The 13571-nt window shown below is 39.1% G+C and overlaps 1 protein-coding gene across 1 annotated transcript in view; it reads left to right on the forward strand.

Moving 5' to 3' along the window:
- LOC139419300 (mucin-2-like) overlaps window positions 1-13088 on the forward strand; it is a 50208-nt gene extending 37120 nt beyond the window's left edge. Inside the window, exons 4-7 of the mRNA XM_071169248.1 lie at window positions 10826-11961; window positions 12053-12117; window positions 12265-12410; window positions 12522-13088. Coding sequence (XP_071025349.1) covers window positions 10826-11961; window positions 12053-12117; window positions 12265-12410; window positions 12522-12595 — 1421 coding nt within the window. The 3' untranslated portion in view covers window positions 12596-13088. The remainder of the gene's footprint in view (window positions 1-10825; window positions 11962-12052; window positions 12118-12264; window positions 12411-12521) is intronic.
- Window positions 13089-13571: the final 483 nt, after the last annotated feature.

Consider the following 13571-nt stretch of genomic DNA (forward strand, 5'->3'; position numbering starts at 1 on the left):
AGAACAAGAATAGACTAACGAGTTTCAGAAGAAAGTTATTTGTTTCTGGCCATTTTGAGCCTGTAATCGAACCCACAAATGTTGATGCTCCAGATACTCAACCGGTCTAAAGAAGGCCAGGTGTATTGCATCTTTATGCAGCACAACAGGGTTTTCTAATGATAAATTAGCCTTTTAAAATGATAAACTTGGATTAGCTAACACAACGTGGCATTAGAACACAGGAGTGATGGTTGCTGATAATGGGCCTTTTTACTCCCATGTAGATATTCCATAACAAATCAGCCGTTTCCAGCGACAATAGTCATTTACAACATTGACAATGTCTACACAGTATTTCTGATGAATTTGATGTTATTTTAATGGACAAAAAATTTGCTTTTCTTTCAAAAACAAGGACATTTCTAAGTGATCGCAAACTTTTGAACGGTAGTGTATATATTTGTGAAGTGCTGCACATCAAATCAATTGCATGTGCTCTATTAATTTATAATTGATAATACTGGAAGAAAATGTACAACAAATGAAAGATCTGTGCGGACCTCTGAATGATTGCCTGTTACAAAAAATTGTGAGTAACACTGATCTAGATGGAAATCCTGTGTTTCTATGTCAAACAGATTTGTTATATTTTAGTCTTCTGTGATGTATATAAAGTGTAATATTGGGATGCAAACTCAAAATTGAATATATTGCAACTCTATATGTATCTGACATGGTACAGGTCTCTTCTTTTTTTAAGAACATGACCATGTGTGTGAGGGGTATGCTTTTGTTCCAAAATAGATTTGATTAAGACTAACAAGAAACACTCTGTGACCATGTTTTAGCCCACTGCAGTAAAAGGTTCATGTCCATTCTAGAATACCCTTCTAACCAATCAGAAATGAGTACTCAACAATTCTGTGGTATAACCACTATTTTAAACTGGGTGGTTTGAGCCCTGAGTGCTGATTGGCTGACAGCCGTGGTATATCAGATCATATACTACGGGTATGACAAAACATGTATTTTTACTATTCGAATTACTTTGTTAACCAGTTTATAATAGCAATAAGGCACCCTGGGGGGGTTTGTGATATATGGCCAATATACCACAGCTAAGTGCTGTGTTCAGGCACTCCGCGTTGCATCTTGCGTAAGAACAGCCCTTAGCCGTGGTATATTGGCCATATACCACACCTCCTCGGGCCTTATTGCTTAATTATACCATTGCATTGTTGAATACTTGTTTCTTATTGGCTTGAAGGGCATTCAAGAGTGTGCATTATTTCCCCCTTACGCACCATATATTTGCACAGTGTAATTCAATGGCTGTAGTTCGATCTTACATGTTTTATGTTTGAGCTGCTTTTAAAAGCAAAAGTCCAATTTAAAACATTATTGGCATTGTTGAATTTGATTTTCATAATGGATAGTTAGGACTGATGATTAGGTAGCTAAACTAGCAAACTAGCAACAACTACTGTAGCTTTCTAGTAAACTTGCTAGCTACTTCAGTGGATGTTGAACACATTTCTAATGGCAAATTAACACATCTCTGGGGCAAACATGTTAAATTATAGCCATGGTATGAAAGGGATAATCAATCCGAGGCACTATGCATTCTCTGGAAAATAATGCAACTCCGCGGAACACACCTTCCACCTCATTCATAATTTTCCACAGAACGCATAGCCCCTCCTTGATTATCCCTTATTGAACACAGAATGCAATTTATTATGCGATTTGTTGAGCAAATGTTTACACCTGAACTTATTTATACTTGCCATAACGAAGGGTTTGACTACATTTTCAGCTTTTAATTTTTTATTAATAAAAAAAAATGCTCTAAAAACAAAATTCCACTTTGACATTCTGGGGTATTGTGTGTAGATCTGTGACACAAAATCTCAATTTCATAAATTGTTTATTTGTCTGTAGCACAACAAAGTGTGGAAAAGGTAAAGGGTCCTGAAAACTTTCTAAAGGGACTATATATATTGAGACAAGAAATAGATTTAGACTATGTATGCTGAACGATAGAGTTGAACTTTGAGCTTAAAGTTACTAAGCCGTTTTAGGTACTAAAAGAGGTAATAAGCAACTAAGCCACTGCAATGAACAATGTATTCACGCAAATAAATTGTGAGTTCATGCCTATCCTGTATTTATGACCTGTAAACTGAGACAATAAATATATTTATGACCTGTAAACTGACACTGTGGACATTGTGGAAATTAAACACGGGAATCAATGAATCTGGACATTTTAGTTTTGAATTGATTTTATTGGAAATAAGAAACAGGTTAAGTTAGAATGCAAGTAAGAGGTTTTAAAATGTTTGACTCATGAGACTGACCAGAGGGTGTTCCAGATACCCGGATTAGTGAGATCTGTCAAACCAGAACTTTAGCAAACTCAGAATTCCAGTTCCAGAAAGAGAGCTCATGAATTGCTTCATCGGAAACCACAGCAACGAATGCTCTGAAGCAAACCTGCTACCTACTTGTTTAACTTGATCTTGGCCTGTCCTGGTGAATAAAGATGGGTCTTTTCCGACAATCAAATTCTTGTCAGTCACTATGGCCTGTCCCTTTACGGTAAATCCAAATGACATCGAATCCTGCATTGTTTGCCATACATTACAAAGGGACCTGCAAATAGATCATTGAGGTCATTAAGAAGCTTTTCTTTTGGAACGTTATCGTTTTACAGCACAATCAATCATATAATCAGCCAAATTGACATTTAGATAAATCAAAGAATGGGATTACTTTAAATATCAAGTTACATCATTATGTGATAGTCAGATGTTTACTTACTAGTAGCCTGTGGGCCAGGGGAGAACATGAGTAACAGTTTCTCCTGGCCCAGAGGCTACTTTCTGTGACTAGGGTGGGTATTCTAGTTTCTTTATTTCTATGTTTTCTTTTTCTATGTTTTGGCCAGGTATGGTTCTCAATCAGGGACAGCTGTCTATTGTTGTCTCTGACTGGGGATCATACTTAGGCAGCCTGTTTTTCCACCTTAGTTGTGGGTAGTTGTATTTGTTAGTGGCCTGTATAGCCCTAGGAAGCGTCATGGTCGTTTGTGGTGTTTCTTGTTTTGTTGCCGACATTCTTAATGAAGAAAAATATATGCTCACCACGCTGCACCTTGGTCCGGTCATTTCCCTGATGACGTTCGTGACACTTTCAGGTCAGGGAGCAATCTGATTTCCATGAAATACCCCTAACTAATAATTTACCCCTACCTGTATGTATGATGTTCTTGCATTTAGTTTTGATCTGCTGCCAGGTTATTTTTGCTCCCACGGGGTTACAAATAAACCTATAACACATTGCTGCCCGTGTCATTAAAAAGCACTATGAATTCAATAGATAACTATTAATCCTCCATAGGCTAATCCTCCATAGGCTATGGAATGGGCCTACCATTACAATTGTGACATAGCCTAATATGTAAGTTGTAGTAGTCTAGTGTAACATCACCAGCGTTGCAATAAAAGTGCTCTATGAAGCGGAAGCATTATTACTAATAACCCATGTGTGCAAGCTAGGGCTGTTGGATATTGCAATCATTCCACTTGACTTGGATACAGAGCATATACTCTGTATACAATTTTCTTCCAGTGCCTGGCTCCCTCTGTTTTTAGGGGGGAAATTACGTAAACATATTCGATGTTACAATTGCTTCTTGTTCTAGACTTGTGAAATATTGGGCTCTGTCTTTTGATTTTGTATCTGCCCATTAGCCGTCCTGGAACCAGCAAATCCTGGACATCATCTGGTTAAGTGCACCCGGAAATGTTCAACATGTCCTGAATTTGTTAAACCGTCTTTCTGGAATACCCCCGATATCAAACTTATGGTTGTGTGACACACACGCATGCGTGCAGACAGTAAGAGAGTAAGAGCAGCTCATGATTGTATGACAGTGCAGGGTCACACTTTAATTGGATAGTCTGGATTGTCCATCTGTAGACGCTATACAGATGGTCATTCTATCAGCAAACTATATCTGCTGATAAGCAACTGCTTGCTAAGGTTGCGATTAGGGTTAGAATAAGGTTTAGAATACGGGTTAAGGTTATGGTTAGGCCTAAGCTTAGTAGATAGTTAGTTGAAATGTTACTGATAGTTGGTAGAGACCCTACAGATGGACTATCCAGATAAGTGTTGCCCAATACAGTCACGGACATCTACACATCCAGAGCTCTTAGATCATATCAGTAACAAAAAAGTCAAAGGATAACAAGCACTGGAACACACACACATCACATACTAAACCCTTTGTTCTCCCAAGTCTGTTGTGAAAACACCCCACGATGGCGTAACCAAGAGTATATTTTTTCTTCAGGTACTAGGCCTAAACAAATATTATTTTATCCAGACCTGGGACTATTCTGGTTTGTGCTGTGTTTCTGTTGTCTTGACAATGGGGAGGCCAACTGAAAAAAATGTCATAACTGAATTGATCAATGAATGAACATACAAATGAACGAACGAAAGATACAGTATTGCTAGCAAATATCAAGATCATTTGTTACGTCCGATTGAGCATAAATTTGCATGTACTCGAGCCTTGCACTGGCTTATGAGGCTGTAACACAGTAAAAGAAAACCTGTGACATCAAAGCGATAGTTAAACCCCAAAATCAAAGTTTAGGCCAAGATGCGTTCCAAATTGACCCCTAGACCATACTCCTAGGCACTACATCTAAATCTGAAAGAGTCATGGAATAAACTGACATGAAAACGTCTGGCAAACTTCGATTTCGGAGTATGTGTCGTCCCGTTGACTGTAGAGTAATTCAACAAACGATTTGTTGTCTTATTATTCCTCTGTAGTACTGAGATACAAGGATTCAAACTCGCTACTTGTTTAGGTTCCCTCATCTTTGTATTAGGGGTTTTTCATCCGTCCGCAAAATGATTGACCCCCGTGATTACATCCGCAAACTCCCTTGAGTTTCAGCTTACCTAGAGCAGTTTTTAAAAAAGACTCACGTTTACACATTTCTTAAAGTCGTCCTGGCACTCCAAGCAGGTAAGACTCAAGGAATGTCAAAATACTCGCATGTAATTAAACGGAGGGTGTGGTAACAGTTGCGGAGGTGTATCTTTAGGACCACTGTCTTGAAAGAGACATAATGTAAGGGGAGGAATCCAAACCATGCGCTCTTGGCGACAACCCAGAGTTAGTTATGTCTGTGGGAAAAAGCAATCTTCACAAAACACAAAATATCACATGTCGGCCGTAGCTGGTGACTTGAACTTTTCTCTGGCCAATAAATGACAAGGTCAATATGAATTGACTCTTGAACTCAATGAGTATTTATATATTTCATGCACGAATAATGCAATGTCTACCCTTTCCCCGGGCTGGCTAATGTTAAAAGGAAGCCCCTTCTACATCTCCCTCCTTTCCAGATGCACATAGCCTCAGGGCTACGGGGCCTGGCCCGCCCTACTGTGTTTCCTTGCCCATCCAAATTGATCATCTATTTGACCGAGACACGCGCCGACAGAAAGATGCATCCATCTCAGATAAAGCATCCAAGCGAGCGAAACAGCGCCCCTCTGTCCCCCGTATGTAGACCATTTAGTCTATCTTCTGGACAAAAGGTGTATGGCACGTTATACTTTTCTGGCTAGACAACATCAGATACATAGGATGCATATAGTAAGACAGACGTGCGCTGTTTTCCTTGCTAGTTTCAGCAGAGAGGAAGAGGAGAAGTGAAAGAGCTCAGTCTCGCCAAAATCTGACCTAAGTATGTTTCCTATATTCCTGCCTTTTTGGGACAACGACTTGCATTGTTAAGTGATGAGCATCTTGTCATTATATACAATCAATCAAATGTATATATCAATCCCTTTTTACATCAGCAGATGTCATATATGATATCTGGTATGGAAACCCAACCTAAAACTCTAAACAGCAAAGCAATGCAGATGTAGAAGCACAGTGGCTAGGAGAAACCCACTAGAACATGGTGGGAGGAAACATAATAGTTCATAACCATCCATCAAATAAAACCAGAGAGACAAGTTGACAAGACAACATAAGAAATAACAACGGTGATGGATTCGGCAGAAGACAACGCTAACAGTGGCTATATGAGATGCCTGTCTATGCACTATGCACTATTTGTCCTTTATCATTAGTAAACATGGAAAATATATGTACAGTACACACCTACTCATTTAAGGGTTTTTATTTATTTGGACTATTTTCTACATTGTAGAACAGTAGTGAAGACATCAACACTATGAAATAACACATATGGAACCATGTAGTAACCAAAAAAGTGTTAAACAAAACGAAATAAATTTTATATTTGAGATTCTTCAAAGCAGCCACCCTTTGCCTTGATGACAGCTTTCCACAATCTTGGCATTCTCTCAACCAGCTTCACCTGAAATGCTTTTCCAACCGTCTTGAAGGAGTTACCACATCTGCTGAGCACTTGTTGGCTGCTTTTCCTTCACTCTGTGGTTCAACTCATCCCAAACCATCTCAATTGGTTTGAGGTCGGGGGATTGTGGAGGCCAGGTCATATGATGCAGCACTCCATCACTCTCCTTTTTGGTCAAATAGACCTTAGACAGCCTGGAGGAGTGTAATACTTAAAATGAAGCACATTGGAATTTGTTCAAATGACCTTAATTTTGTTCTATGTCTGATTAGTGGGGTGGCAGGTAGCCTAGTGGTTAGAGCGTTGGGCCAGTAACAGAAAGGTTGCTAGATTGAATCCCTGAGCTGACAAGGTAAAAAGCTGTCATTCTGAACAACACTAAATAAAGGTTTTAAAAAATATGACATAAGTGCTGTTGGAACACAATACATTATTTTTTCTATTTGAATTAACCTTTTTTTAACTATGCAAGTCCGTTTACAATCACGGCCTACCCTGGCCAAACCCTCCCCTAAACCGGATGATAATGGGCCCATTCTGCGCCGCCCTACTTAACATATTTAACTGATGCGCCATCATTGGTTTATGGGCTTCCCATTGTGTTAAAGCTTGGCCCCAAGGGCAATCAGCAACCAGTTTACTGAACAGAAAAATGAACAGAAAAATGTATTCATACAGTTACAATGTTTTTTATGAAACCAATATACAGTGCCGTGAAAAAATATTTGCCCCCTTTCTAATTTTCTCTACATTTTCATATTTTTGATATTGAATGTTATCTGATCTTCAATCAAAACCTAATATTAGATAAAGGGAACCTGAGTGAACAAATAACACCACAATTACATACTTATTTTATAAAATGTCATGAACAAAGTTATGCAACACCCAATGCCTCTGTGTGAAAAAAAATATTTGCCCCCTTACACTCAATAACTGGTTGTGCAATGACTCCAGCCAAATGTTTCCTGTAGTTGTTGATCAGTCTCTCACATCGCTGTGGAGGAATTTTGGAACACTCTTCCATGCAGAACTTCTGTAACTTAGCGACATTTGTGGGTTTTCAAGTATGAACTGCTCATTTCAAGTCCTGCCACAACATCGCAATTGGGATTAGGTCTCCTGTATAATTCTCTGAGACCCAGCAGAATTCATGGTTCCTTCCATTAAGGCAAGTCGTCCAGGTCCCGAGGCAGCAAAGCATCCCCAAACCATCACACCACCACCACCATGCTTCACTGTTTGGTTCTTAATGTGGAATGCAGTGTTTGGTTTTCACCAGGCATAATGGAGACCCATGTCATCCAAAAAGTTGTACTTTTGAATCATCTGTCCGTAGAATATTCTTCCAAGAGTCTTGATGATCACCAAGGTGCTTCCAGATGCTTTTTGGCAAACTTGAGTCAACTTTTTGCCTGGTGGAAACCAAATACTGCATTCCATAGTAAGCACCTCATACCAGTGGTCAAGCAAGGTGGTGGTGGTGTGATTGTTTGGGGATGCTTTGCAGTCATTGCAGCTAAAGGTGGCACAAATAGTTGTTTAGTGTAAGGGGACAATTACTTTTTCACACAGGGAAATTGATTGACTTTGTTAATTAAATTAAATAATATCTACTTTGTGCATTATGGGTTATTGTGCATTATGGGTTACTTTGTCATTATGGGTTATTGTGTGTAGATTGATGAGGGATTCTTTTTTTGAATAAAGCTATAACATAACAAAATGTGGGGTCTGAATACTTTCCGAATGCGCTTTATATATACAGTTGAAGTCGGAAGTTTAGGTCATTAAAACTCCTTTTTCAACCACTCCACAAATTTCTTGTTAACAAACTATAGTTTTGGCAAGTCGGATAGGACATTACCTTTGTGCATGACACAGTAATTTTTCCAACAATTGTTTATAAACAGATTATTTCACGTATAATTCACTGTATCACAATTCCAGGGAGTCAGAAGTTTACATACACTAAGTTGACTGTGCCTTTAAACAGCTTGGAAAATCCCATAAAATTATGACATGGCTTTGGAAGCTTCTGATAGGCTAATTGACATAATCTGAGTCAGTTGGAGGTGTACCTGTGGATCAGCCAAGACCTCAGAAAATAAATTGTAGACCTCCACATGTCTGGTTCATCCTTGGGAGCAATTTCCAAACGCCTGAAGGTGCCATGTTCATCTGTACAAACAATAGTACGCAAGTATAAACACCATGGGACCACGCAGCCGTCATATCATTCAGGAAGGAGACGTGTTCTGTCTCCAAGAGATTAATGTACTTTGGTGCGAATAGTGCAAATCAATCCCAGAACAACAGCAAAGCATCTTGTGAAGATGCTGGAGGAAACAGGTACAAAGGTATCTATATCCACAGTAAAACAATTCATATATCGACATAGCATGAAATGCCACTCAGCAAGGGAAAAGCCACTGCTCCAAAACCGCCATAAAAAAAGCCAGACTACGGTTTGAAAGAAATAAAAGCTTAAATAAATAATTCTCTCTACTATTATTCTGACATTTCACATTCTTAAAATAAAGTGGTGATCCTAACTGACCTAAGACAGAGAATTTGTATTAGGATTAAATGTCAGGAATTGTGAAAAACTGAATTGAAATGTGTTTGAAAAAGGTGTATATAAACTTCCGAACTTCAACTGTACATATCGATATCATATCAGAAAGAACTGCAACTGATATTCATATAGATTTTCCATTTAAATGCCCATCTCTAGTTCATATTCACCTTTGTATAACACAGCTGTTCTTAGATCATGATAATGATAGCCTTTGTATACTTGATCAAGTATGTGGTTTGTAGACGTGCATATTCTGTGTGTCATCAATGGCTGTGTGCACATGTTTGCACATACATATGTGTGTGTGCCATTGGCAAAATAATCTTGTATGTTTGTGGTTCTGGCATTTCCTTGGGAAACTCAGACTCATGAAAACACAATACATTTATCACAATCATGATGTAATCGAGTACATTACATTATGTATTACAACCCATTACAATTGCAACATCTAACAGGTCCAGGTATGTGTATCCGTGTACGGCTAGATGAGGAATTCAGTCATGGCATGGGAGAGAGCTCATTCACTCTTCTTCAAAAGATAATAGTACAGGACACACCTCAACACACCCTTTTCCAACGTGCTGTCGTGAACAAACATTTTCCTTTGCACCTCAACATTCATCCTAATGATGTCATCGAGGTTGTTCTTTAAGCTATAAAGGCTTTAGCGGTGAAGGAGCTAAGTAGAGTTTGGAGGTGCACCATTGGAAGAGTACTGAGCTTTCAGAGGATTTCAGCTACAACGTTACAACTGAAAAGAATTGCTGAACAGCAAGGACAGTAAAGGAGTGCTGTAAAAAAAAAAAGACATCCATAACCCATACATTTTTTGGGGGGGTAAGTGTGGTTTTCAATTATTGTGTTACGTGTCTTTTCATTATGATCAGAGTTTTAGTTTGTGTTTGTAAAAGTGCAATTTTGTCAGAACAATCTTCATTGACAAGGCAATAACTGGTCAACTTCCTCTCTAACTCTGTTCCTTGAACTCAGTCAACCATGTTCTTATCATCTCAAGTGAAGTTCTTAATCCAGGTACCAGAACTTTTTACCTTGGTCCTGGAATAATTTCAAGAACTCCTTAAAACTGTAATGCTTTGACCTGATAGACGAATTCAAGGAAATTGTTGCCGGCTTGTGTGCAACTGTTTTCACTCTTAATGGCTACATTTGTTTTAATGTGACGGTGGTAAGTGTTGTCACTGATATTAATGTTTTTGCTGTGCATGCGTTGTGGTGAATGTGTAAAAACAGTACATCTTAAGATACCATTCTCATTTGTAAATTTGCAAATTTGGCAGGAAATCTATACATTTACAGTTTTTACACAAACACATGCACTGTACTGCATATCCATTTTTTAATTGAGCTGCCATATATGCCAAGTCTCCATCAAAATAGATGCCTTCTGATCTTAATGGGACTTCCTGTATGAATAAATAGTGGTCAAAATATTAATGAATAACTTTTAAAATACAACTGTGAATTAGTCAAATATTCAACCCTAGCAACAATACTGTACAAAAACAGGGACAAAAATCAGACAAAAAGTCTGACGTACATTTACCATTCGTGATCTCTTTCCACAATATTCCAATTGATTTTATGTTTGTCAATGTCATTCTGTTTATAACTATTTGTCTTTTATCTTTACATTAATCTTGTGTGCCCATCTCTCTGTGACTACAGACTAAAAATAAAACTGTTTCAAAGATGAACAGAAAAATTCTCATAGTCCTTCTTATGATTATAGGTAAGTTAATTCTCTAGTCTTTAAAATGTAGATCATTATGAAATTCTAAAAGATATTCTAAAATATATGCTTTTGAATTTGCAACAGCATCAGGGAATGCCCAAAACTCAACAACTAAAGCCCCCTCAACAACCACAGCTCCCCCCGCGACCACCACAGCTGGCACGACGACTAGCACAATTGTGGTCACAACAACCAAAGCTGCATCAACTACAACCACAGCTTCTGCTACAACTACGTCTTCTCCAACTACAACCACAGCTAGCGTTACAACAACCCCAGCTCCCCCCGCAACCACCACAGCTGGCACGACGACTAGCCCAATTGTGGTCACAACAACCAAAGCTGCTACAACTACGTCTTCTCCAACTACAACCACAGCTAGCGTTACAACAACCCCAGCTCCCCCCTCAACCACCACAGCTGGCACGACGACTAGCCCAATTGTGGTCACAACAACCAAAGCTGCATCAACTACAACCACAGCTTCTGCTACAACTACGTCTTCTCCAACTACAACCACAGCTAGCGTTACAACAACCCCAGCTCCCCCCGCGACCACCACAGCTGGCACGACGACTAGCACAATTGTGGTCACAACAACCAAAGCTGCTACAACTACGTCTTCTCCAACTACAACCACAGCTAGCGTTACAACAACCCCAGCTCCCCCCGCGACCACCACAGCTGGCACGACGACTAGCACAATTGTGGTCACAACAACCAAAGCTGCTACAACTACGTCTTCTCCAACTACAACCACAGCTAGCGTTACAACAACCCCAGCTCCCCCCGCAACCACCACAGCTGGCACGATGACTAGCACAATTGTGGTCACAACAACCACAGGAGCTTCGACTACAACCACAGCTGCTGTAACAACAACCAAAGCTGCATCAACTACAACCACAGCTTCTGCCACAACTACGTCTTCTCCAACTATAACCACAGCTAGCGTTACAACAACCACAGCTCCTCTTAAGACAACCACAGCTTCTGCGGCAACAAATACAACTGCACCCACTTCAACCACAGTCGCACAAACAACTCCTATTCCACCCATAACCACCACAGCCACCACAACCACAGACTCAACAGCAGCACCGACAGCGAACGAGGGGTCAGTGGGATTAGGATTCAGAATGATCCGTGCATTCCTCAATGAGTATTCTGACTCTTCCACATCAGCATATCAGGAACTTGCAGCAAATGTTACCAAAGAGGTAATCAGCGTATCTTTCAACACCATGACACTGACTTCCCTGCTTTAATTACTGATTGAAATTATTGACACTAATAAATTTTTCCCCACAGGTGGGTCGTGTTTACAAAAAGGTTCACCCTTTAACATACTTAAGGTGTAGGGTTATTCAGTTCACGTAAGTAACAATAATTGTTTTCTGTAAGTCTATGAATGTCTTCATTCAAATACAACTATCTACAAATAAGTTTGAATAACACATAACACATAAAGAACACTGCCCTGAAAAGAAAAACAAAATAAGTATTTATTTCTTTGTTTACAGGAATGGCTCAATTATTGCCAAATTGGCCCTTATTTTCAAGAACTCGACAGTGGTTCCCAGTGCATCGACCGTAAGGCAAGAATTTATTGACGCTGTGTATCAGGACAACACCATCCTCAATGTTGATGCAACCTCCATTACTGCAGGTAAGAAAAATGCATCATTGCCGAATCGTGTCATTGTCGTCACTCTCAACATTCACACATGGCACTCTATGTTGGGTTCATTTTTATGAGTTAACTTCTGTGTTCTTACAGGGACACCAACCACAGCTTCAAGTCTACTCACAATCTTTCTGGTTGTATTGTCACACCTGCTTCACTACTATTGAGACTGATGACCACAGCGGCAGCGCAACTTGCCAGTCAATCCAATTGTATCACAGTTTTTAATAGAAGTGTATTGCATTCATTCGTATTAATTATCCAAATATGTACATTGTAAAGATGAATTGCTATGGAGAACATGACAATATTGAACACCTTGAGGATAATGTAAAAATCTGAATATGGGTAGCTTTCCTTCTACTTACTGCACTGCCTTGATTTTTAACATTTGTTGATATGCAATATTGTTTTATAATTCAGCATGACCCATGTTGTGAATGAATGAAGGAAACGCTGGTTTCATTAGCTTCGCTGTACTAATTAAGAAATTAAATGAAAAGACATTCACATCCCTCTTGAGTTACCAAAGTTCAAAATGAATGAACTGAAAGGGTTTAAGCTAAACAGGACATTCTTTGTTTACAATGGCAACAAAGACATAGACAATGGTCATGATAAGGTTCAGACAGGTATGTCTAAATTCATCAATATTATTATTATTTATTTTTTAATTAATGAACATTTTAGATTGTGGCTATAATATGTCACCACATATCAGTCTTGGGCTGGGTATTTGTGACATCAATAAAAGTTGGGAAACATAAAGACCCAAGCACAAAAACGTTCATGGCATGCTACAGGGCCTTCAGAAAGTATTCATACCTCTTGACTTATTCCACATTGTTGTGTTTTTCAAAATGGATGAAATAAAAAATTATCTCACCCACCTACACACAAAACCCCATAACGACAAAGTGAAAACATGTTTTTAGAAGTGTATTGAAAATGAAATGCAGAGGTTCACATAAGTATTCACACTCCTTTGCTATGACACTCCAAATGGAGCTCAGGTTCATCCAATTTCGGGTGCGTTAGTAAATTGACTCTGGAGTGCCAGAGGGCTCTCAGAGTGCGCTCTGGGCTTTCATAAATTAAGAGTGTTGTCAGATTATTCGTTTGTAAAGTCAGAGTGTTTCCCTC

The sequence above is a fragment of the Oncorhynchus clarkii genome, chromosome 10, assembly GCF_045791955.1.
Source record: "Oncorhynchus clarkii lewisi isolate Uvic-CL-2024 chromosome 10, UVic_Ocla_1.0, whole genome shotgun sequence".
NCBI lineage: Eukaryota > Metazoa > Chordata > Actinopteri > Salmoniformes > Salmonidae > Oncorhynchus > Oncorhynchus clarkii.